This window comes from Lacerta agilis, chromosome 7, assembly GCF_009819535.1.
Source record: "Lacerta agilis isolate rLacAgi1 chromosome 7, rLacAgi1.pri, whole genome shotgun sequence".
NCBI classification, from domain to species: domain Eukaryota; kingdom Metazoa; phylum Chordata; class Lepidosauria; order Squamata; family Lacertidae; genus Lacerta; species Lacerta agilis.
This window is the reverse complement of record NC_046318.1, coordinates 46,554,703-46,582,057: the sequence shown is the minus strand read 5'-3', so window position 1 is coordinate 46,582,057 and position 27,355 is coordinate 46,554,703. Positions and strand designations below refer to the sequence as shown.

Genomic DNA, 27,355 nt, shown 5'->3' with positions numbered 1-27,355 from the left:
TGCTATATAAAATGCTTGTGAACATTATAACTTCTCACTAAGTTTAGAAGCAGATGGAACTGTTGGTGGAAAGGGGTGCAGAGAAGGCTAGAGACAGCACCAACACAATGATACTCAAACGAATGTGTGAATGCTATAGATTAGACAGAGTGGGACATGAATGGAGTGTGTGAATAGTGTGAAATGGTTTGTGAGTGAGAGAATGAATAGTGAATGGACCCAATAGATGTTACAAACAAAAGCCTTATCTGCAAATGTATATAGGTTCATATCTCTTCTGCCTTTAGCTTCAGACAATGTAGTCCAAACCATGCCAACTCAGAAGTCAGTCCTAATGATTTCAATGAGCCTATTGTAAGACAAGGGGTGTTACATATATTATCATACATGTGCACACACAGTAATAATAGTTGTCCCTTAATACAAAGCAAATGCCAGGATACAAATCAACAGGCAGTAAGACCAGTCTTTCAATAGTGCTAGCTGAATGCTAATTGTTAAATCATTGCCTGGGGGGACATATTAAGTTGCAACTAACGAGATGTAATCTAAACTGTCTATGAGGGATTTTTTTTTAAAAAAAAATCTAAATCTAGAATACAGTAAATTAAACACACTACTTATTATATGATCCCATAAGGTCCAGTCCGCCCACAGCAATCTGTAGCAGTATTTCATCTTTCCCTTAGCAAAACTTTAGATGACTTAAGAAAACTGTAACAGAGTAATCAAATTATTTTATTTCTGGGTTATTATTGAAGGCTGGGGCCAGAGATTAGTGAGGATGAGAAGAGAGGGAGCTGAAAGTGGTAGGACAGAGCCATGATTGTTCATAGTATGTAGACAATTAATTTTATTCTGATCAAGCTGGGTATTCATGTTTTTTATAGTGCTTCCAAAACCTGAAAACCTCTTTGACAACTGACAATAGCAAAGCAAGAGATATGCTGTGTATACCAGAGGTGGATTTAGGGTTCTGCCACACTGGGTGCTGAACATAGTGGGTACCACAGGGCATCATAATTATGACATGATGAATTGAGCCAAACAGAAGGTGAGAGGCGAGAGGGCACCAAATTTTGGCCTCACGTAGGGCACCACTGAAATTTGAAAAACCAAATACTGAATAAAGAAATAACTATTCTGGTCAAATCATAGACATGGTGATCCCAAAGCAGAATCTTGAATGAAGCAAAATATTTAATCCCAAACATAACCCACAAGTATAGGCATTTACATGGATTGAGGCAAGATCAAATGCTTGCTCATCAAACTTAGGGGTCAGGCAAAGCTTGCATGTTGTCTTTGTCTATGGAGTTTTCTTGGCAGAGATACTGGAGTGGCTTGCCAGTTCCTTCTCCAGGTGGATCATGTTTAGTCAAAACTCTCCACTATGACCTGTCCATCTTGGGTGGCCCTGCACAGCATAGCTCATAGTTTCTCTGAGTTATTCAAGCCCCTTTGCCACAACACGGCAGTGATCCATGAAGGAGACCATAAAGAAGGCTGATCGCCGAAGAATTGATGCTTTTGAATTATGGTGCTGGAGGAGACTCTTGAGAGTCCCATGGACTGCAAGAAGATCAAACCTATCCATTCTTAAGGAAATCAGCCCTGAGTGCTTACTGGAAGGACTGATCCTGAAGCTGAGGCTCCAATACTTTGGCCACCTCATGAGAATAGAAGACTCCCTGGAAAAGACCCTGATGCTGGGAAAGATTGAGGGCACAAGGAGAAGGGGACAACAGAAGACGAGATGGTTGGACGGTGTTCTTGAGGCTACCAACATGAGTTTGACCAAACTGTGGGAGGCAGTGAAAGACAGGCGTGCCTGGCGTGCTCTGGTGCATGGCGTCACGAAGAGTCGGACACGCCTGAACAACTGAACAACAACGAAAGCTTGCATAGTGCTCAGGACCATAATACCTCAAGAACTGTCTCTCACCATATAAAGCAACCTGGACTCAGTGATCATCATATGAGGCCCTTCTTCCTCCATGACAGGTCTGGAGGGTGGCAACACAAGAACAGGCCTTTTCTGCAGTGGCTCCCTGTTTGTGAAACGCTCTCCCAAGGGGGTTTGTCTGGCACCTTCATAATACATCTTTAGGCACCACACAGAAATGTTTCTCTTCAACCAGGCCTTTGGCTGACTTTGGCTGACTATCTCTCTCACCCTGATCTGGCCACAGTGATCCATGCGACGGTCACCTCCAGACTTGATTATTGTAACTCGCTCTACACAGGGCTGCCGCTGAAGCTGACCCAGAAACTCCAGCGGGTGCAGAATGCCGCAGCGAGGCTCCTCACAGGGTCTTTGCCACGGGACCACATTCATCCAGTGCTCTATCAGCTGCACGGCTCCCGGTGGAGTACAGGGTCAGGTTTAAGGTGCTGGTTTTGACCTTTAAAGCCCTATGTGGCTTAGGACCCTCGTACCTAAGGGACCGCCTCTCCTGGTATGTCCCAGGTAGGACCTTGAGGTCCTCACATAATAACTTTTTGGAAGTCCCAAGCCACAAGGATGCTAGGTTGGCTTCAACTAGGGCCAGGGCCTTCACAGTACTGGCCCCGACCTGGTGGAACGGTCTGTCACAAGAGACCAGGGCCCTGCGGGATTTGGCATCTTTCCGCAGGGCCTAAAAGATGGAGCTGTTCCACCTGGCCTTTGGGTTGGTTTCAGTTTAACCCTGATGTTTCATTCTTTTGGTGTGATTGGTGGGCTACTTAAAAATGAGGCTGCAGTCTAAATTAAATTTTAAATTGTATTTTAATCTGTATTTTAATGAATTGTTTTATGTTTTTGTTGTGATTTTATTGGTGTTAGCCGCCCTGAGCCCGGTTTGGCAGGGAAGGGCGGGGTATAAATAAAATTATTATTATTATTATTATTATTATTATTATTATTATTATTATTATTATTCTAATATTCTATGGCTTTTTAAATGTGTTTGTGGGAGGTGGGGGTTATTGCTTTGTTTTAGCTATTTATTTTGTGCTTCTATCCTGTGTTTTTTTTTAATCTTCTGAGCTGCCCTGAGTTCTTCAGATGAAGGGCGGAATATAAAATTAATTAATTGTATGGTCTGGTCTGGATGTAATGGTAATCTGGGGTTCAGGAACCTGCGGCCCTCCAAACATTGTTTGACTCCAACTCCCATGAGCCTCAGTCAGCATGGGCCTATTGGACGATTGGAGTTGGAGTCCAATAACATTTGGAGGGTCACAGGCTCCCTGCCCCCTATATTAAATCAGAGTTAATATGCATAGACCTGATCCCTTCTCCTCCTCTGGTGCTCTGTGCTGGTGCTGCTGGGACTGTGAGAAGGAAATCAGAAGCAGCCGCTTCCATTTTCAATCAACCAGTTTGTCATTTTGTCTGAACCAGGAAGTGTGGATAGTTTTCATCATCAGCCACTGTTTGATGTATGTTTGTTTCAACAAGCCCTAATTATAACTAACCATAGTTTGTCTGAATCTGGATGAAGCAACAAACTGCAGTTAGTTGAAAACAGTATTGGATGTGGCATCAAGATGGCAGCTTCCCGCACTGCAGATTGTATGCCTGGGAAATGTGAGAAGTCTTATCTTCCCACCCCCACCCAACACATAGAGATTAGTGTCATATTGGGCAACAACCCACAGTTTAGACTGTGCCCCTTGCAATGATAGTGCTGACATCTCAGATCTACTCTTTGGACTACCAGGCAACAGCACAAGGAATGACACAAATGACTTTTCTCAAATTATCCTTCTGGAATTGTTCATACAGGCACACATAAGTAATCCTTCCCTCCTCCTTCATCTGTACCAGCTTGATTAGGGACTGTGTGGAACAACTCCAATAATATATTTGCTGCAGAGACTGAAGGCAAGAACAGATTTCCCATTTCCCAGACTGCCCAGCGGCACTCCGGGGCCAGGAAAACCCCGGAGCCGGAAGGAGGAGGAAAGGAGAAGGAGAAGGAGAAGGAAGAGAGAGAAAGAGGAAGGAGAAAAAAGAGGGGAGCCCCGACCTTGCTGTGCTGCTGTCGCTGGCTGTCGCAGCTGAGGAGGAGAGGTAGGAGAGCACCAGGAGGGCAAGGACGCGTGGCCGAGCCCAGGCCCGACCCAAGCCTACTCCATGGTGATTAGTGCTCCAAGAGAGCAGGTCAGAGCCCAGAGGAAGGTTGCGCGACAGAGGAGACCACAGAAGAGAAGATATTACTTCTTTTTAAAAAGCAAAAACTTTTTTTTTTACTCTTTAAAAAAAGAAGTGTCCCCGGATTCTTTGAAAAAGAAATCTGCCTGCCTGCCTGCCTACTATTGGTTTTGCAAGTGGGAGACAATTCTCTCTCCACCCTCAGTCAATAAGCCATATGCTGTAACAACAACAACAACAACAACAACAACAACAACAATCCCAAAGGGCTTTCAACACTATAGTTCAGATAATTTGTTGGACCTCCAATTTCTATATGATTTATCTTGCAAAAAAATTGCCTGTCTCCCACATCTCACCTGTTCTGCCTAAAACATTAAAATAAATATGTAGAAAAATATCTCACACACCCTGAGCTTAGCATACACCTTGGGGGAGATTCACAACAGGATGAATCAAAAGGCTTATTGCTGGCAGCTTAGAAGGGGGCCATATGCTGTGCTTGGATGCTCTAGTAGTTTCCCTAGGCCAGCCTGACCCACTGCAAGCCTCCCAGGGGCCTTGGCAAAACAAAAGAAAAAAAGATGGCAAAAACGAGATCTGGAATACTCTCCTATATGAAGTGTGCAGCGGAATGAACGAGAAAGAAAGCAGCCTTAGTGGCGCTTGGAGGCACAAATTGACACAAACCTGGCCAGGCATCGTTTCATCCACGAGGAATTAGGGCCGGCTTGCGATGCTGTGCAGCACACTGACTCGGGAGTAAGTCCCGTTGGCCGGAGTCAAGAACGAAAAATACTGCACAGGATCGGACTGTAGGGAGTTCGCATACCGCAGGGCGGGGGTGTGTGGGGGGGGTGGAAGATGCCCATGCCACCGGGGGGTGCGCGTGTCTCTCTGTGTGACAGCACTGTGTGCCTTTGCCCCCTTGGCACCCAAAATGCCACCTCGATGCCCTTTATTAGATGCGACTGCCCCTTCTTCCTGCCCGACGCTCCCTTTTCCCTCAAGGCCAAGCTGTAGCTCTGGTACCCGCAGGGTCCGTGGCGTTGCCAGGCTCCTCATCGCCCAACTGTAGCATCTTTCCCGGCACGATGAACAGAAGCACCCTGGGCGGAGAGGGAGGGAGGAAGGAAGGACCGAGAACAGACGCTCCTCATCCGCCTCCCTCCGCCACCGCACCCCCTCCCGCCCTCGCCTCTCCCGCCGCGTGTGCGTGTGGCGCGGCAGCGGGTCTGCGAGGAGTAGTCCCCAGCCGCGTGCAGGGCAGCAAGGCTCTGGGGCTGGGACGGCGCGAGGAGGATGGCGGAGGACAGGCGCTGGCCCGGCTGCCTCCTCCCCTCCCCCTGACTTCGCAGCCGCTCCCTCTGATTCCGGGCATGGAATGGCACCTGACTCGGGGCATTGGGAGAAGGGGCGGCATGGGAAGGATTGGGGTGGGGGGTTAGTGGCAGGGTGTGTGTGTACACACGCTGGCGAAGGGGGGCAGCTTTCTCCCCCTTGCCTTCATTCTCTCCCTCTCCCTTCCCGTTCCTATAGTAACCCTGAAATACCTCCAGGACACACATAGCTGGCTCCGAGGCTCCTCTCCGGATTGGTGGAGGCGAGGGGGGGGGATGGGGAAGAGAGCCGAAGCGAGGCGAGCAGGAAGAAGCGCGCGCGGCGCTGGGGCAGGCCCGGCAGCAGAAGGCAGAGCGCGCCCCCTCCCCCTCCGCCCGCCGAGTTCCCATGGCGACTGGGTCGGCGAGCTGCAGGAGCCAGCTGAGCGGCACCTGGATGGGCAGCGAGCGAGCCGGAGCCAAGCCGCCACAGGCGCTGGCTGACAGGAAACACGCCCACGTGCCGACCCAAAACACCGAACAGAACAGGCCAGCACGCGGTCGCCCCCCTCCTTAATTTTTCGCTCTCTCTCGTGCTCCCCCCCCCCAACTGGTGATGTTGACACATCTCAAACCAGAGAATGGCTCTGAAACTGGATGAACTGACTCAACCAGGGTTTGTGGCACAAACAGAGCACAAGCCGACAGAATCTGCGCTGCGTCACAATGCATGCTTGGGCAGCATGGAACGCTCTGACAATCGTTGTGGGGGGGGGCGGGCGGGGAGGCGGGACAACGAATCATAGAACTGTAGAGTTGGAAGGGAGCACGAGCATCATCTAGTCCAATCCCCTGCAATGCAGGAATCTTTTGCCCCACGTGGAGCTCGAGCCCACGACCCTGAGATCAAGTGCCTCATGCCCTACCGACTGAGCCATCCCACGTGTTCCTTGTCCCATATGCTGGTTGTACATGTGTGTAATTCACAAACATCTGTATGCCCAGCAAAACACAAACACCTCATGGGATAACCTGCTTGTGGAGACCTACATGGAAAGGCAGGTATGGACATGGACATTTGGTGCTCAGAGGCAATGATGTACCAGAGTACCAGATGATGGGAGCAAACAGCAGGAATTGCATGTCATCTTCATGTACCGCTTGTGAGCTTCTAGGCATCTAGCAGGTTGCTGTTGAAAATGGAATGCTGAAGGAAACTGTTTCACATCATGTTATCCTCATATTCAGAGATTATGCTGGTTTCTCCACCCTTGATGATGTGCAACCCAACCCCCAACATTGACATATGGACAGTATCTGAGCAGGGAATCTGACACATGTAGAATTCTGTGTGCATGCACTCTGGAACCATGTGGCATTAGAGTTCCAGTTTGTGTAGAAGCTTACATGCTTCTACATGTGTAGAAGCTCTATGTCAGGAGTGAAGAACCGGCAGGCCTCCAGATGTTGGACTACAACTCATCAATCTTGATCATTGGTCATGTTTGCTGGAGCCACTGGGCATAGGAGTTTGACAGCATTTCATTTAAAAGATTGCAGGTTCCCCACAATTGCTCTCCATGCATTTGCTTCCTTCAGGTGCTCATGCTCAATGTGTGAACCTTGGGGTTTGGAGCATGTGGATAACTTGGGAAGGGGTTAGGGTTGGGGGGTCTGTGGTCTAATTCAGCAAAGTGCAATATGTGAAATGGCTCTTATTCTAACACAAAATGATGCTGGTACAGACTGTGTTGGGCATACACATATCTATTGATGTAGAGATATAAACTACATGTGTCAGCGGGAAATCCCCTCAATATACTCTCATATGCATTGACCCTGACATGTCACCACCCAGAAAGGCACTGGAACACAAACACAGAGAGAAAACATGCCCACTTTTTCATTGGAGTCCACTCTATCTTACTAATGTGATACAAACAAACATGACTTCGTGCTACTTCTCTCATTCTTTTGCACACTGAGAATTCTAACAGCAACCCTTCCTCACAGCTGTCGGTTAAGGCTCCAAGCTACTGTTAAACTGACTTTCTCCAGACCAGACACACACATCCAATACATTACCAATGTATGTCACGATACAAAATGTAATAACACATTACACGATACCTATTAAAACTTAATTCAAATAAACAAGATTTCTTCCCACATCCAAAGTAATGCCTTCAAATTACGATAAACAGAATTTCAACCAAATGTTAGGAAGAGCATCCTGATTTTGAGCTATTTGATAATGGAACAGGTTGCCCTGAAAAGTGGTGGACTCTTTTTCTTCCTAGGAGGTTTCTAAGCAGAGGCTGGAGGGGCTAGGCTACTGATTAGCAGTAAAGTTCTTGCATCAGCAATGGATTGGACCAGATGGTCTTTGAGGTCCCTTCTAACACTACGATTCTGTAAACACAGAAGAGACTTGATACTATTCACACCAAAGTTTTCTCACTGTCTTAGTGTTGTTAACTTTTTTTATGTAGATGTACACACATCAAAAATGCAGATCTATATGTTGGTACTGCTGATACATAGACAAACACACAGAATACTGAACAAAGTGAAATATCTTCTCAAAGTTAAAGCATTTAGAATGAATAAAAAAGGAGTTTCGGTCACTTCTGTTGCACTGGAAGTGCTTGATTTGTGACATAAAAAGTGCTAGGGCAAGTTTGCTTTTTATTTTAACCTGTGAACTGGAAGACCCCACCAAACTAAGATGTGTGTGGGAAGTTGTGGTTAATCAATAGTAAGGAAATAGCATTTTACACCTGCACAAACTACTATTCCTTATTAGATCATCTGCTGAAAACAGCTCCAAGACTCAATCTTAGTGTAGCATGACCCAAATTCAGTTTATAGTCTGAGCACAACCTCGGACACTATCCACAAAACTGCCAATTTATTTATTTTTACTGGGAGCACAAGGTTATTATGAAGGCAAGTCCAAGATCTCTCTATTAATTCAGAATCTACTGTGCTCTGACAGGAGAGCTGAACTATAGAATTGCATACCAGAAAAAGATGGCCCCAAGTACCATAGCAGCTACTTCAATAATTATTAGTCATCTTAATATGGCAACTATTCTATACATGCCTATACAAAAGTAAGTTCCATTAAGTTTAGTGGGGCTCACTCTCAGGTTAAGTGGGTATATGATTGCACCATAAGCCATTATTATTATTATTATTATTATTATTATTATTATTATTATTATTCCCATGTGGTATGTCAGAATCTCAGTTTCATACTACTTTTACTGCTACTCTCACTATCACCACCGATTTAATACTTTTACTCTAAAGTGCTATTTGTATAAGCCTAATCGCTTCAGTTAGAATTGCACTAAAGGATAAGGCTTCCCACCAGCAATGGTTCTGATAGAGATTGTTCCTATCTCTCAGATTTCAGTGTCCATCTTATAATTTCATCAATCACATACCTAATAGCTTGAGGAACAAGATTTGTTCCCATAGTTCTTAGACATTTCAACAACATGTGCTTTTAAAGTTTGGCTGGAAACAGGTGTGATTGACATTACTGTGACAATTCTGATATCACTGGACTGCTTGTTAACCTATACCTATTGAGATTCCAACCATATTTTCATTTATTTGTTTGTTTATAATAAAAAATCGATTTTATGACACATTTCCAAGTTGATTTACAGTGTTAAAATAGGAGTATTAAAGCATGAGATTCTTTATCACATGACTGTGGGTTTGTACCCCACATTGGACAAAAGATTCCTGGAATGCAGAGGGTTGAACTAGATGACCCCCGAGGTCCCTTCCAGCTCTACAGTTCTATGATTCTTTTCTATGTCTGTAACCCCCTCCCAAAAAGGCCCACAAGTAGGTATGTGTTAAAACAGGGGGATGACGACGACTTCTGACTTGTGAATCCCAGTTTGACCCATGGAGCTGTTTTCCACAAGCCCCCCCACACCACACACCTGATATCCTAAATGATGTCAACTGCAGAACAGGTAAGGAGGCAGCTGCAAAGGAACAGCTGGAAGCATGAAACATACCTCTGGTTGTCCCTTGGCAAACAGGGCTTGTATTTGGAACATTTTAAATCTGGCACCAAATGCAAGCCCCACTTGGATTGGTTTCACTCTGGAGCACTCAGCCAGAGCTCCTGAAGAGTAGCTGATCCCTCCTGAAAGCAGAACATGAAGACAGTGCCAGTCAGCTGGGACCACAGAGGGCAGTCCCTATTATTTCCTCCCTATATGTGGGAGGAGACTAGCAGCACCTCCTATTCACTGAGAGGCCGCTGTAGAAGTGGAACTGGGGGCTGCTGAGGAGGAGGCAGATCTGGCTCCAAGGAACACATTGCAGTCATTGCTGCAGCAGCAAGCAAGCAATGCAGTCCTTGGAGGCTGGATCTGCTGTCCCTGTGGATCTTGCCACCTGAGGCATTTTCCCCACATTGCTTCATGTGGTAACCATTTTCCCCACTGTCCTTCAGGTAACCATGTCCTAAGCCACAAAGAACTTTAAAGATAAGTACAGTATAAGGACTATGAATTGTTCTTAGAAATTGTTTGGAAGCCAGTGCAGCTCCTTAAGCACATGCAAGGTATGTCCCCTATGTTACATCCCAGTTAGTATCCCAGCAAAAGGAGAGAGACAGCAAAAATCCATCTGAAAGTCAAACTAGGCATTCCACTGTTCAAAGAACCAATAATTGCATGAATTAGGTATCCCCCCTCCCCCCCAAAAAAATGTAAATTGCAGGTGTGAGAGGTCAGGAGAAGCCACCCCAGGATTCTGGAAGAGCTGGCATCTTTAATCCTTTGCCCTCCTGCTATAATCCCAATCTGGATTGGGTCCTCTAAATCAATTTACATTGAAAGGAATGCTTCCATGGGTACAACTGGAGCTTTTTATCCAATGCAAGGAGCAGGTGCAGGAGGTCAGCTATGGCTTGGGACCACAGCAAAAGGAGGAAAGGCTAAAAAACAGAAAACAAAACTCAGCCTCCATCAGGGTCCCTAAGAAAGTATTTTCCCATCTTCCCTCCACATAAGCATTGCAACTTTCTCATGCTGATGACAAGGACTTGGGGGCCTGCCAGGTGACAGCAATCAATGAAGGCAGGAGTGTGAAAATCCAGTTCAATAGCTGTAGAGTGATAAACAGTATCTGGAAGAACAGACCATTGATGTCATAATCACATCAGCCAACAGGGAGATGTTTTCAATATGCTTAGCCAAAAAGAACAAATCCCCCTATGAGTAATCGAGGGGCCAAGCAAGGGAAGTAGATTCACCTGAAAAACTTTCTTTTAAAGGTACTTCTATATGTAGTCCCTTACAGCCTTCAATTCTGGCACTTTATATCCCAGATTCTGTCCACTGGGAGAATAGTAGGATCTGTTGGGAGATAAGGGTCCTGGGTTTGAAATCTTGATGCTTCATTGATAGAATGTCAGCTTATGCATAGGCAAAAAAGATGGCAAAAGAAGACAAAGATTTTGTAATGTTTGCATATATTTTTATGGTTCAAATAGAATTACATTGTATTTCACCATTGTAGGGAAGACTATGACCTATGTGCCTGCTCAGTCTGCTGTCCAGGTGTTTACTGTTGATGGACAACTTCAAGACCCCTGCTCTGCTTATACTGTAGTTCTTTATCTTTAAACTAGAGTTGGACCAGACACCCCTTCAAACAGAGGACTCCTTCAGGCAGAGAACTGTCATCTATAAAGTAAACCACATGGCCACACTAGCAGTTTTCGGGTAGTGCAACCGGTTTGGCCACACTGGGTGCTGTGCTGCATGGGGAGCCACAACAATGCTGTAGAACAGAGTGTGAGAGGTGGGGGTGTCAAACTTTAGCAGTGTACTGAAATTTGAGAGCCCCCAATCTGCCACTGACACTAGGCGAACACAGACCTTAGAGTGTTAAAGTGGTCCTGAGTGTGGAGACAAGCTTTAGGGCAAAGGCTATGAGGTGGCTTCTTCCAGAACTTCAGGGCGTGTGGCTGGGCAGCATTTCATTATATATGTTCTGAAACAGGGGTAAGCACTTGGGCAGGTGGGGTTTGTCCATATGTACAGCTGTCAGCCACTCATTTTATTCAATGCATCATTCTAAGAATCACAGGGCCCTGGACCATATTGATGCCCTCACCCACCATACTGACGCCCCATTAACACTGGACTTGTCCCTAATACATAAGCACATTGTGTCCCACTTGTGACTGCCACCCTATACATGAAATAAGTCTATACATGAAATAAGGATTAAGGATCAGCAAAGACTGTGGCAAGTTTAAAGTAGTAATGCTAGCTCAAGGAAATTACAGGCCCCTAAGGGAGAGATGAGCACTGTTACATCCTCCCCTCCTCTACAGACAATTTGCTCTCTTCCCATAGAGAGTATTCCACTCATTCACTTCCACAGTCCTTAATCCCTCTAATGTGCTGGTCCAGGGTTTAGATCAGTTAGCCCTTCAAACATCCATTGATCTCATTGATGATTAGGTGTTAAAGAATCATGCTATTGACCTACTCTTGTTCCTGGATCGAAACATTAACAAAGTTGTGTGGAGGAAATTGCAAGGAACTGGCTCCCACATTGCAGTGGTTAATGCATCCATTTGCTTTATGTCGCAATCTCATGCAGTTAGTTAGGAAATAAGCCTCACAGAAGAGAATTAGGCATACTCCCAAGTAAACATGTAGAGGACTGGGTTGTTGATAGACTGCAAAACATTTAAAGCAAGGTGTAGGTTGGAGTATATATGGCTTACCTTGCATGTGTTTTATCTTGTGGCACTGTATTTAAATGGCATTCAGAAAAGCATTACACTTCCACACCCATTCCCTTGCTGATCTGTGGATCTTCATCACAGTGACAGGAAAACTCCCTCAAAGAAATTTCAGTAGAAATGTCCAACTCCCTCTACTGGAAGTTTCTTGTAGGATAACAGAGAAAAGGTAAACTCTGCTGTTATGCATCTTGTAATAAGATCAACTGAGTGCTCCAGTGCAAAATCAGATGAAACAGCCCTATGAAGCCCTTTCTTGTACACTACTTAAAATTACTTTTCTTTGGTAGAACATTTTCTTACATTTCCTTATCACCAATGCAGCTTGGGTAAACTAATAAAACAGTATTTGGGCAAATATTTTTTAAGCGAACATACACATTGACAAACTAAGTTGCACATTGTATTTACAGTAATGCTGCAGGTTAGTTAACTGCCTACTTACAAACACACCCCTTTCTTTATTCAATCAGCATAATTTTTTGTTTGTTTGAATGAATGAATAAATGAATGAATGAATAAATAAATAAATAAATATCTGTATCGCTTTACAGTATTTAAAAGAGACTTCTTCTGAAGCTGGCCTAATGTGGTATCATTCAGAACTGGAGGTCACAAAGTTACCAACTTTCAACACCATCTATTGAAAATATTTAATTATTTCCTTGTGAAGGTGGTGTCTTTCCTTGCCATTACATACACCACCTGCTTAGTGCCACCTGCCCAGGGTCTAAAGTATTATTTTGGGTGGCAGGTGTGGGTCATTAAAAAGATGCAGTATTTTCACACTGTGCAGACAAAGTGTTCAAAGAGATAAACAGTGGAGGCTGGTCTATTAGAATGTCTGGGGCACTGCCCCAACAATCTCAGGCTGCCCCCAGCCAGTCCCACCTGCTTGCTTCTTCTTACATTCAGTCCAGTGTGTGGAACTGTTTTCCTGCTTCCTCATTTTTAGTCTTAGTGTTACCCTTGTACAACTCAATAGGGAGGAGAATGAGGACAAAACTAGACTAAGTTGGCTCTGCCTGTCATTGGTTGTGGTTGCATCAGTCAGTGGCTTTGACTGCACTCATTGTTGACTTGCTGCCTTATGCCCCACCAGTCCCAATGGACAGCACCCACCACTGCAAACAGCATTTGCTAATATTGATGGTTTGTTATGAATTTGAGTTACAACCGATGGCCTTCAACTTTTCAAGAGCTAGCACCCATTTGGAAACCCAAAATGTTATCTCCAAACTGGGCAGGGTTCCGAGCTCCTCTTCCCCTGATGAGCACATGCTGTTCAGCTCTTCCTCCTGCCTCCAGGTCAATAGGAGGAGTTGAAAGAGCACACTAGCAGTGTGCACTGAGTACTCAGGTAAGAAGAGGATATTGCATGTTTTCAGGGTTGCCTCCTTGAAAATGTATGGATTGAGGTGTGGGATGAGGACCCAGAATCCTGGACAATACTTGTGGTGGTACTAATTTGCCCTGCAACAAGTGAAAGAAAACACAGGACAAACTAAAGTGTGGATATGCCCCCCAGTCGTGCCAAAGCTTTGAAACTACATTGTCCTCAGAGAGGTCATTCCCAGCCCAACTTGGAGATCCCAAGGATTCCACTTGGGACATGCAGAGCATGTGCTCTATCACTAAGTTATGCTCATTCCCCAGTTTAGCATCCAGTTTTGGCTCCTGCTACTTTAATTTGTTTTATATAATATTTTAATCTTGGACAGTTGTTTGCATTATTTTCATTTATCTTCTTAGTTGCTTTGGATACTGAGTGTAGAAAGGTGGGAAAGTAAAAAATAAAATTCAAATTATAAACAGTCAGATTCAGTCACTTCTGGAGCAGGGTGCTCTAGCCAGTATCAGCCTGCAACCAGAACACTGGCAGGGCTTTGTTTGACAAAGGAGTTCTCTGAACCTTCTCCTCCAAAGGAGTTCTCTGATGCTCTATTTTTTCCACCAGAAACTACTTCTTAAAGCCTCACATACATATGATGCATAGTGCACACTGTATAAATCATATCAGATATGTGAGGGGTGTCTAGCTTCAGAGTTTCTGACAACATGTGTTAGAGAAGGACAGCACCAAAGTTCCTAATAGCATCTTTGTTAGCAACATAGCAATATATATCAATATATATCAATACTGATTACATTAACTATGAAAAACCATAGCTTTTCCATGCAAAATGCCCAAGGTGACTAGCAATAATAAAACTATGAAATTACAGCTTCACTCACTCACTCTCTCATACACACACAAAACACTAGCCAGTTAAGAATGAAAGCCAATGCTGTTGGCATCCATCTGTCTTGGGAGGCAATGGAAGAGTGTGCCTTTAGGGGGTGAAGTCAGTGCAGCAGGGTACAGAATATATAACTCAACAGGCCAAAGGCCTGCTGAAATAATGTCTGCTCATGTAAGTGGACTGCCATCAAAGAGGGACAGAAATGGCAGAGCCTGTGCACAGCCACAGAGAAGGTTCTCTCTAGCATCTATACCAAATGCACATCTGATGTGGGCCGAATGCAGGAGAGCTTCTCCCGAACCTTTTAATAGGTGGGTTGGTTCATACTGGAGAGAATGGTCCTTCAGGTAACCTGTCCTAAGTATTTAGGCTTTGCTGTTTATTGCTTGTTAATGTGTCTAAATATGCTGTGGGCAAGAGGGGAAAGATTTGAGATTCCATGTCTTTTAAAAAATGGCTATTGGGGTGCCTACTTTGACGCTCTATTTTTTCCTTCTGCACCTTACAATCAGGATTTTGTCCAGGATGTGCTGTGATTTGCCAGTGATTCCTGTTTGTCAGCATAGTCCCATTCAATTTGCAGCTGAGTGCAAATCACCACAACTGATCCATGTTGTATCAATGGCAAAAAAAGAAGTGTGTTGGGGGTGGGCTTGAGAGGGCCAGGATCAAAGATGTACAAAGTAGACAAAAGGTCATCAAGGGCTTTTTGCTTGCCTGGAGCTTCAACTGCCATTGGTACAGAACTGCTGGACCTAATGAACTGCCCTTTGCTTTCTTTGAGACTGCTAGCATAGGTGCCAATTAAGAGTTTGTTACTGCAATGGTTTTGGGAAAGAGACGGTTGTCCACTGGGAACAGAATGGAGACAATGAACCTGTTTACAACAAACTGCTGTACAGCTGCTGCATTTCAGAATCATAGATGTAGACGATTAGGTCATCTAGTGCTGACATTACAAGATTGATGCCTGCAGCACAGTCACAAGTTGGAAGAGAAAGAGAATCAGCTCAAACCTGTCATGTAGAAGTTTGAGACCTGACTTGCTATTGCCACAATCTGGTTCAGAAAGTTGAAGTTATTTAGCTATGGTACTGGATCAGAGGAGAGAATCTGATACCAGTAACAGAGAGTCAGTGCCAATGCATTAATTTAAAATGTAATTTATTGTCTATGATAGGAGACAAGAGGACCAGTGCCTCAGTCAAAGGTCTTCTGCACTGCCAATTTGACAAGCAGCTGTATCCCTCTCTCAAACTTCTGATAACTTTTGAATAAAGAATGAACTAGCTGAATTGAGGGTGCGCACATCTTGGTAGGGTTTTTTTTTTTTTTAGCAGTTTGTATATTTTGTTCCTACTTTTGGTGTGGCCATCTTCTAACCCTTTTCTTTTAATAAAACATTTCAATATTACCTTAAACTTTTATTTATATTGATTACTCTGTGCAAAACTTTTATGTATTTTAAATTCTTTTTTCACATTGTTATTTTTCTAAATTGTTAAATGCTTTTCTGGAATGTTTGTCACTGCTTTCTTTTTAGCTCACATGGTTTCTGTGTTTTCGCTTTCAAAAATTTCATTTTTCATTTCTCCTTATTTAAGTTCCTATATTTGTTTTATTACATTTGTAATTATAACCGTTACTTTTCTAATTTATCATCCTATATATATATGGTTTTGTACCTGCCAGTGGTTGTGAGGTGCTGGTTTTTAAATTAAAGTGTTCTCACAATCTGAGAAAGAAATCCTGACTAGTGTGACCAGTTTTCTAGCATTCCTCACCATAATCATATAATGCAGTGTTTTTCAACCTTTTTTGGGCAAAGGCACACTTGTTTCATGAAAAAAATCACGAGGCACACCACCATTAGAAAATGTTAAAAAAAAATTAACTCTGTGCCTATATTGACTATATATAAAGTAATTTTTTAATTTTTCCCACGGCACACCAGGCAACATCTCGCGGCACACTAATGTGCCGCGGAACAGTGGTTGAAAAACACTGGTATAATGTACAGTGGTGCCTCGCAAGACGAAATTAATTCGTTCCACGAGTCGTTTTGTATTGCAAAAATTTCGTCTTGCGAAGCACGGTTTCCCATAGGAATGCATTGAAATTTAATTCCCATAGGAACGCATTGAAATTTTCGTCTTGCAAAGCATGACCATAGAAAAATTCGTCTTGCGAATCACCTAAAAAAATCGCAAAACCCTTTCGTCTAGCGAGTTTTTCGTTGCACGAGGCATTCGTCTTGCGAGGTACCACTGTATCTGTTTTTATTCAGGCATGATATGCAGAGAAAACTGCAGGGCAAACAGTGTTGTCATAACAAGGAAACAAGGTCTGTAGTCTGAAAATAAAATATATTATTTTCCCTAATTCTGTCAGGTCATCAAGTCAAGTCCCAGTTTAGAAGGTCTCTGATTGAACCAAGGATGAAAACAGGTGATGCTATCTAACTGGAGAACCTCAAGGCTGTAATCTGGATGTACAGGTCTAGTTTATCTAACTGCCACAGGCGAAGAGACAGATCATGAGTTGTCAAACGCCATTGATTTCCCAGGGTACTTTGATTCATACCTACTGAAGATCTAACAGTAAATGCATAGTTCTATCTATGTGTTATCTTTGGGGATGGGTTATACTAATATAAATCTGATAAAATCCTAGACTTATCACATTTATTATACAGTTCTGATTCCTGTGGAGAGTTATCACTTCACAAGTTTCTCACCTCATTCAGCATATATAGGAGAAATAAAATCCTAGTTAATGATGGTTTGATGTTTTGTATTCCCAGCTGGATCAGCTTTGGTATCAATACAGAGGCAGACAAACATATCCTTTGGCAAACCTGCTTGACTTTTAAAAACTGCAATAAGCGATAATTTATAATTTTAATTTTAGTTTTGTGTACTATGTTACCTATACCTTGAGAATTCAGTCCATCAAAGTGCAAATAATTTTAAATGACACTTTGATTGTGGAAAGGTGAGATTGTTAATTCTGCAGATCAGTGTAATGATTTTGTGTGTCAATATGCTTACCTGCACAATGCTATGGATGTTTATTCAGAAGTAAGTCCCACTAGGTTCAATGGTGCATACTCTGGGAAACTGTGACTAGGATTATGACCACAATAAAGTTATTAAATGCTTTATCTAATAACAAATACATCATCTTTTCGTGCTCAGTGCAATGATCCTGCCATTGTGTTTCCTGCCAATGGTGTTTCCTGCTTGGCAGGGGGTTGGACTGGATGGCCCTTGTGGTCTCTTCCAACTCTATGATTCTATATGAAAATATTATCTTCTAATATAGAGAAAACATGCTTGCCATTTATATTTTGCAGTGTAAACATTATATGGATGGATTAGTGAGCTTTCTGGTGCTCTTATGCTGCAGCTGACTATTTTTTAAATATGTAACTTCAGACCTGAAAATATTATGACACATAAGAATTCTGAAATTAACAGTCCAATTTAACCCTTAAAAGCAATACATGATTTTTTAAAGAATATAGTTTGAAACCCTACAAATGTTTCCAAAATGACATTTATGTATGATGATAGAGAATTTTCAAGAGACCTATTTTCAAACAGACATGTAAGGAGTAGATAGCATTATTGCTTCTTTTTAATTTTATTTTATATATTTTTTGAAGCAAGGGAAAATGAATATACATTATTTTCACAACTTTTTTGGTTCCAGCACTTTACTGAAAATGCTGATGGGTTACAAAACCAAGATGGCATACTGAAAATTTTCACGTCCATAGTTAGACTAGTTTTTGTCTACTCTGGATGGAATAACACAGAATCATAAAAAAAAACACAGAGCTGGGGGAGACTTCATAGGTTATCAGATTCAGCTTGTAGTAGCATATTGTAATTAAGGATGAGCAGATCCCCTTCCCCCAATCACTGGTGGAGGAAGAGGAGTGGGGGGGGAGCGCACCGCCCCCGGTAGCACAATCCTTGTGGGGTGCCATCATGGCTGCCCCCCACCCACATTGGGCGCCACGCCTCTGCAGGCGGTGCACCACACCCCCAGGACATGTGTCATACACACCAGCCCCACCCCTGCCTGCTCTCCGCCACTGCCCCCATTTCCAGTTAGTTGGGTTGGCTTTGCTCTATAAATGTCACTCTGCCTGCCTTTTGGTTTAGCTTGTAAAATTTCAAAAATTAATTTCAGATTTGACACATGGGTAATATGCTGTAGTTTTCTATTGTTGGATAAGTGACCAAAAGTAATGGTAAGATGTCCTCCAATTCATCTTTTTGTCTTAGGGAATAATTCACCTAACTATACAACCAGTGGTTTTTTTTCTGGGGGGGAGTCAGGGGTACACATATCCCTAAACATTTTGTGAATCTAAGTTTGGCCTCATTGCCTCCTGCAGTTTTCGTCAAATTCATGTTGGTAGTTAAGGACTGTCTACTGAATAGTTCTTCTTCTTCTTCTTCTACTACTACTACTACTACTACTACACTATTTAAGATGTTTAAATTGGCCTGCTTCACACCTCAAGTTAATCTATAGTTAATGTTTAATGGGGTGTATGGGGTGTTAGGGGAGGGGTATATGTCATTCTCCTTCTGGGATAGTTTGTCCATCTTTGGTCCCCACCCTGCACTCAGCTCTCAGCTGTGTCTCCTAGAAGCTGTCAGCATGTGACAGTGGTCACACACTGGGAAATGGATTCGACTGGATGGCTAAAGTAGACGAGGGTAGTTGATAGGTCTCAAACCCTTGGGGAGTTAGGAACTTTCCCTGCATGCAGACAGGCTCCAGTGGATTGAGCAAACAAGACCCAGAGTGGGTCCACTGGCCAAGATGGTGGTTTCTGCATGTGCTGCAGAGGGGAGTGAGGCCCAGATGGGGCTTGTCAACCTTGGAAGGTAGCCCATCTAGAAGAAGGAAAACTCTGGCCCTAAACCTCTGCTATCTTGCAGGACATCTTCAGAATAAGAAAAGGATAAGGAGTAAACCCTACTCAAATATGGAGTGGATTGCTAAAGTGATTAGCTGATGTCTTGTACGCCTCCTTCTGGCAACTCCCACAGCCAAGCTGGCACCAAACATATTTCACTGCTTTCCTTTGGACTCCATCAGCAAGGCCAAGATGGGGGGTGCTATTGTCTGGGCAGCCCAGGACCTCCATACACACTGCTCAGACTTGCACCCTGGGGACGTCACTTTGGTGCTGCTAATGCAGCAGTTTGACTTCACTGGAGGTGCACACCATTGTCTCTTGAGACAAGGATGCCAACAACAATGATTAAGGGTATACAAAGCCATTGTCTATTATCAATAGATGTTATCTTCTCTTTGTAGTGTATGAATGGATTTTTAAATTAATTTTAGATCAGTCCAGCATATGGTTATATAGGTTTACGAGACCCAGTGGCCAGATTTTAAATTCATATGCTTTGAAGTAAATCCAACTGACTTTGATGGATCATATTTTGTAGTACATAAACCATACCAGGCACAAGGGTAGCCCCACACGCAGTAGTCTAATTGGGAGGTTACTGATGTATGGACCCCTACAGCAAGGCTATCCCTGTCTAGGAACAGTCAAAGTTGTCACACCAGCCAGTTAGCAATGTGCACTCCAAGCCACTCACGTCACCTGGGTCTCTAGTGATAGTGGTGGATCTAGGAACAACACCAAACCATACACTTGCTCCTTTGGAAAGAGTGCAATGACATACAGGGCAAGTATGCAAGCCAATTCCTCTACCTGGGAACCACTGATTCATAGGGTGTGTCTGTATTGTCAAGATTTAGTTACAGTTGATTAGCCCTTATCTAGCCCATGATTACTTCCAGGCACTGATCATGGATTAGATAAAAGCAGTGCTTTTTTCTGGGGGTACGCAGGGGTATGCATATCCCTAAACATTTTGTGAATCTAAGTTTGGCCTCATTGAGGGGCAGTATTTCAATATGAGTAGGAAAATGAGAGTACCCTTAAACATATTATTTTTTTTTAGAAAAAAAGCGCTGGATAAAGGACAATGGTTTGGAAAAGTTACTTATTCCATTTCTTTAATGAAGTAAGTACATGCATTTGTGTGTGGGGGGGGGGCAGGGAGCACAAACTTTGCTCACTTTCTGTACATGTATTAGCCAAACACATAAAAATTTCCTTATCTGGAACCGTCCATAGGGCTGGACAGCTAGAATTTAGCATATATGTGTAAGGAATGACTGAATAAGAGAGCATCCACAAAGAATATTGTCAAATGGGACCATTGTTTGAAGGTATGCACCTTCATCCTTGCATGTTAGCCAGCGCTGTGAAATATGGATGAGATCTGCACAAGCGTATTTAAGTCACAGAAAAACAAGTTGTTTCTTTCCTAGTTGGTTAGCAATGATGTGAACATCAGTTGCAAGGTTTTGAGATGTAGGTGGCACTGTTAACTATGGAATCTATAAAGTCAAATTCTCTCACACAGTAAAAGCAACTAGTGAATACTTATAAACACTGCTTTAGTGAGACTACTCAGTGGAAAAAGTAGGCTAGATAGGTACTGTGAATGTACAGGTACATCAACAGTCTGTTCAAAATGAGAGTAAGTGAAGGAGGTTTGCTGAACATTGTGTTTATGCATTTATGAACTTGATTTTTAAGAAAGATTAAGCCAGGGCTTAATTTGTGATTAATGACAAAGAGTCCTCCCACACCAAGGATTTGGGAAGAGGGCTTCCAGATCAGAGGGTGGTGTTTCTATATTGATCTAAGCTCCAGTATCTACCTGAGAGTTATCTACCTGGGATTCTAGGTTACCTCTGGCTCATTTTGTATAAACACAGATTCATGTATCTTTACCTCTTTAACTTTCCACTGACATCAACTCAGAATGCTTTCAAAAACCTAGCAACATGAATTTCAGGCATAGGCATAAAATAGACAGGATGAAGATTGCTGGTTTATTAAAGGGATACCATGTACATAAGGGAATACTGATACATTGGGATCTTAAAAGGTGCTTGTTGACAGTTTCTAAAGACTCAAGAGACATTGTTGCCGACAGCAGCCTCTAAGTGGCTTTCATCTCAAGCCAAATCCCCTAAACTTCCATCCCACAAACCCAGTCCTGCTACAGCCGATAATCTGTCCCTGTACCCCCAAAGCTAGGGTTGCCATACACCTGGATTTTCCTGGATATATCTGGAATACTGCAGTTGACAGTAGTGTCCACACAGGAATGAAGAAAATGTCAGGGAAAATGTATGGCAGCCGTGTCGGCAGTGCGATTGTGTCCAAAAAGCTCAACAATTCTGGGCAAAACTGGAAAAAGCTCAACAAACGGTATTGGTATCCATACCTCAATTATTTCCCTCAGCTATTCCTCACAACTTCCCCCCTGCAGCCCCTCAGCCATCAAAATCCCAACTGCCTCCCTCTCACTGACAGTTAACTCTCAATTGATTGGAACCTCCAACCAATCAGGGACAGGCCCAGAATTACAAAAGCCATCCTGGCTTCTGTTTTGATCCCAGAATGTCCTGGGAATATTTCCCCTGCGACCCAAACCACTGCCAAGCTTGGGGAGGAGGATGAGCCTCTCTGTGGCCACTGCTACCAGCCTCCTCCCTTGGGTTGCTCGTATTGGCTGTTGGAGAGCAGACAAGGCGGGGAGGCTGCTGCCACTGAGGCCTGGCCCCACATGACGTACCAGCTCTGAGGGGCAGGCAGAGGGCTGGCTTGTCCTGTGCAAGAAGAAAGGGGGAGCAGAACGGAGTACAAGGAGTCTTGATATTCTTAAAAAAATATTATTGGTGTGTGTTTTTCTTTTTGTAAATCTACCAAAGAAATCAAATAAAATTGAGAGTAAGGGGTTTTTCTCAGGACGGTGGGGGGCGTGCATGCTGTGTCCCATTGGTGGTGTGGTGGTGGTGTGGTGGTGACACTCACCTTTCTTCTGACAGGAAATTCTCTTCCGGTAGGGGACAATAAAAATGGGGGGTTGAGGAGGGTCAGTTGTTGGGGGAGTGAGAAATGTCCCTATTTTCATCTGAGGAATGTTGGAGGGTATGAGACCACATTATTATTTCAAACATAAATATATGTGCAGCATTTCTGCATACAAACGCTAGATGAAACCTTCTAACTCCTCTTCCTTGTGAGAATGTGGTTATACATAGGCATACTTTACATTTATTCTGGTCAGAAGTTAAGATGCAGTCTCTTTTCTTTAACTATATCTTTTCATAACCAGAATGATATTACAAATAGGGTACTGGGTGTTTTTTTTTTACAAATTTGTGGCCAGAGCTCATTGTAACTGAAGCAATTATTTTTCCACTTAAGAATTAGTGAAAATGTTTATAACATAGTTTTAAAAATGCTTTCTTGATTTTGTATCAACCTCATGGAAGTTTGAAGTGCTTTAAATGACATGGAAATCACCATCAGTGAAAAGCTAAGATAACCCAAATTATCCATTTTTGAAGGTTTTCCTCCCCACTTGGAATCTTATTCAGAGAATTCTTTATTTATTGTGCAATTATAATGTTGCTGTCATTGATTGAGCTGCTAAGTATTACTCTTGGATGGGGATCTTTAGATGTCAGTGCCAAGGGTCTTTATCTAATCAACTCTAAGTAACAGGATGTGTTTTCCTGGTAGTTTAATCTATTCATCTTGTGCTCCCTATCATTTTTTCCCCTAGGATGGAGTTGGCGTAGATGAGAAACTGTCTTTAAGACAGGTAGCTGTTGTTGAAGATTTCTTTGACATAATCTACTCCATGCATGTGGAAACGGGGCCCAATGGAGAACAAATCAGAAAACATGCAGGACAAAAAAGAACTTATAAAGCAGTAAGTAAACAACCTTATAAAACAAAAGCACTTGTGCAACTCTAATCTGTTATCAAGATTACTTTGCTAGAACTGTAATTTGTCTTCTACTCTTAGCAAACCATGTATTCCTAATAACATATGTTTCTATTAAAACATTTTACAAAAGCTATAAATATGCTCTAATATCTCTGGCTACTTACCAATTTGTGTTGTTTGTGGACAAACGCCGGTTCCCTTGGCCTGAAGTGAGATGAGAGCTGCAACCCATAGTCACCTTTGACCAGGGCCGGTGCTAGGGTTTATTGCGCCCTAGGCGAGATCACCTTCTGGAACCCCCCCGGCCAATCCCTAGCACCGGCCCTGCGGAGAAGCCCGATTTTGGGCAGCTCCTCCCTCCCCGCCACTTTGCCACTGGCGGAGGGGGGCAGAGAAGCCCGATTTCGGGCTGCTCCCCCAGGCTCCTCCGCCACTTTGCTGCTGGCGGAGCAGCACTGGGCGGCAGCAGGGGGCGGGGGGCAGGCTGGCCAGCGCCCCCTCCATTTTGGCACCCTGGGCAACTGCCTAGTTTGCCTAAATGGACGCGCTGGCCCTGCCTTTGACTGGACTTAGCCATCCAGGGGTCCTTTACCTTTACCTACCTACCACTTTTAGGGGGAAATTATATAGGCTACATTATGTTATGTCCAAATAGTGTGTGAGTTACCTGACTTTGCTTCTGTGGTGGAAATTATGAGGACATACCAGGATCAAAGCAGATTAAAAATAATTGGCTAAATATATTTCAGTATTGTTTCTTATACATTCTCATGTGTTCAGGAAGGCATTATATGTCATGTCTGTGTAAGTGATTGAGAAATAAATATATATGATGCTCATACAAACCTATGTGCTTACATCTAACTGATTCCTATGGGTTTTAAACTTTATTTTTATTGAAGTTTTTGAAACAAAACTTATTTGTGGTAGCAGTTAACCAAGAATATATATGGCAAAATCCTTTCTCCTTTTACTGATGAAGTAAACGAGGTTCAAATAATCTCCCTTGTTTTAAATAATATAGAGGAAAATAATCTTAAATTAAGATAATGGGGTTACATTTTCAGTGCATGGTTCTTTCATTTTCCAACTAGCAAAGGACCTGTTCAGAAGGTGGCCTGTGACCCTTACTGAACTTCATTCCTGAAGGTCTAGCTTTAATGCTTCAGCTTTCCTCTTCCCAATCACAGTCTCTTTCTTGAACTCTGTTCTCCCTACCTACCTCACGCCCACACTCTGATGCCTCTGAATGATGTATTGTTACATCACAATGGGGCTTTGTAGGCAAGGGTGAATAATAGGCTGCCCTTGGCTTAAAAGCTGTCTAGAGTCTGACCAGCCTGAGGCCAAACAAGCTGAATGCTTAGGCAAAATACTAGGCTCTGAACATCAATCCTCCCCAATTCCCCATCATCAGCTGTCAAACAAACAAAGGAGGAACAGCAAACAGCAGCAGAACAATATGGCAGCAGTTGTGCTGGAGAGGAAGAGGCAGGAATTGGTCAGAAGACCTGAATCCAGAAGAGCAGAGGGAGACAAAGCCATGAAGCAAGGTAGAGAGTATCCTTTTTAATCTTAACCACCTGAACTGGAGCTCCCCAGTAATGATGTGCTGATCACCAGGTGTTGTGGAGACTTGTGGTTACATGGGACTTTTCAAGACCCAACGACCAGCTCATCAGTGGTACTTGGGAAGCCCCATGCATAGCACTTCACAAGACCTGATGATGATTGAGTGCATAAGCTCATATAATGCCACACCATGATTTGGTTTCAATTGTGAACAAGCTCAGCATGAATTCTAGTTCTCCTATAAGTGTCACAAGGCAAATACAGCAGTTGTTCCACATTATGTTGTACACACTTTCCCGCCCATAGATACCATTATAGGTGCTGGTCTTTAGTCTCAGCCCCTCAGTACCTTCTGATGTGATTCTGTGCTTACAAGTATTGTGTAAAATGGGGGAACTACTTGGGAGAGGAATCTATATGTCATAAGAGTACAGTCACTTCAAAGGTGTTACTCCTGTAGGGCAGTTTGCGGTCAAACAGATGATTCATAGTGGATGCTGCTTGTGACAGGTAAGTTGTTGTATGCCATCTTTCCTGGCATCTAGCAATTTACTTGCTATATTCAACAGCATAGCTTTTCTGTTTGTGCAGCCAAAGTATGAATAACCTGCCTTCTTTTTCACAATACCATCTAAAGCACTTCTGTAAAAATTGTATTTGACAGGTTCAAAATTGTTTCATATGAAAAAGCAGTTCTTAAGAAAACAAAAAAAGCTTCAGTTTTGTGGATACGGTCTTTTGCATAATCCTTACAAAGTCATGAAAAGCTAAAACCTCGTTTAATATCCACCTACATGCTTTATTCTTGTTACTTGCTAATTGCAGATTTTGAAATCTACAAATATTAAACTTCTGTCATTTAGTTGCTCCTCCCAAGAAGAGTCGACTCCTTTCAATATATTTGTGAGGTTGCTGCAAGGAGAAAATGAGGACCAGTGTGCACATTTTTGAAGGAACTTTTTTTCCCTTTTCGTTTTTGAGAATACACAGTGCATTCAAAAACCACAGTGCCTTTCCTGTAAACATGTGTGGTGCTGAAGCTAAAGATATTTGCAGCTTAGCTATGGCTGTTGAATGGAAACTGTTCTAAATTGCTCCAGTTGGCTGTTATCATATGCTAAGCTGTTTATATGGTGTCACTCACTGCATATTAGGGACATGTTCTCCAAATGAACACAAATGTTACAAGATAATATCTTGTTCTGGTATGGATAAATAACTCCAACTGCAAGATGAGCTGCTTCTTATGGTCAGGTTTACCATGCAATAGCAATTACCATATGTACCACTTTAAAGTGGCAGAAGAATTTTAAAGATAAGGAAAGATATACCCTTATTCTGGGACAAGTTTCCTTAATGGATCACCTTGCCCCATATGTGTCTATTCAACCACTTCAATCTACAGAACTTGCACTTCTACAAGTGCCACAGAATGTTGGGTCATGTGACAAAGACGCATGAGAGCAGGAACAGCTGTTGGAGTCTTAACTGCCATAACTGCCATTCTAGTCTGTAACTGTCTTTCATTGCTGTATGAGTTACTTACCTTGACTGTGGTGACTAGTTTCTCTCAGTGTGCCAGTATAGAGAAGATCCTGTATTCTATATGTGATCTATTTTTAAGAAGAAGTTTATTTTAAGCTTAATAAAAGTTTTTTATTTGTTTCAATGAAAACTCTGCTTAAATAATTCCCGCTGCACGTCAGGTTATGGTGCCCAGAGTTTTATGGATGGCGAATTGCTAAAGCTGGAGAATCAGGGTGCTGTCGGTGAGGACCTCGAGGGGATTGACAGTCCAGTGGTGAGGCCGCGTACCGAAGAAACAGACCCAGTGCAGCAAGGAGCAGAAGCCATGTCCATTCAGCAAACTCTGCAGTTTATTAATCTTGGCAACACTGCCCAGAAAGAACGTCTGAATGATAAAAACTATTTGACTTGGGCTCTCAAGCTTGAATTAGTTTTAAAACGTGATAAACTTTGGCACTGTGTAAAAGATGGTTTGAATCCACAACCCTCTGAGAGAGAACGTGATGAAGATGATAGAGCCAGAGCGCAAATTTTGTTGGCTCCAGGGGAACCACAGGTTCTGCATATTGCATATTTAGACTCTGTCGAACAATATTGGGATTGTCTACGTCAGATATACCTGTCTGACAGAGCTGGTTCAATAATTGGACTAACTAGGAGACTGTACAGAACTGTGCTACCTGAAGGTGGGTGTTTAACCACACGCCTCCAGACTTTGCGCATGTTATTCCTCCAGTTGCAAAGGAGAGGTAAAAGTTTTCCAGACCTGGATCAAGTCTATATCCTGCTATCCAGTCTTCCACCAAGTTTTAATATTGTGATAGCCTCTCTTGAAAGCATGAGGCAAGAAGATTTATCAATGGCGTATGTAACAACCTGTCTACAGGAGGAAGCTG

General features: G+C 43.1%; 1 protein-coding gene across 3 annotated transcripts in view; it reads left to right on the top strand.

Annotated features, from left to right (window-relative positions):
* The window catches only part of NOL4 (nucleolar protein 4), a 124,501-nt gene that overhangs the window by 12,589 nt on the left and 84,557 nt on the right, over positions 1–27,355 (top strand). For 2 of the 3 annotated variants that reach the window (XM_033155128.1, XM_033155127.1), the window contains exon 2: positions 23,193–23,342. In XM_033155128.1, coding sequence (XP_033011019.1) covers positions 23,193–23,342 — 150 coding nt within the window. Of the gene's footprint in view, positions 1–23,192; positions 23,343–24,695; positions 24,914–27,355 lie in introns of those variants that run through there. The other variant, XM_033155129.1, reaches the window with a different exon arrangement.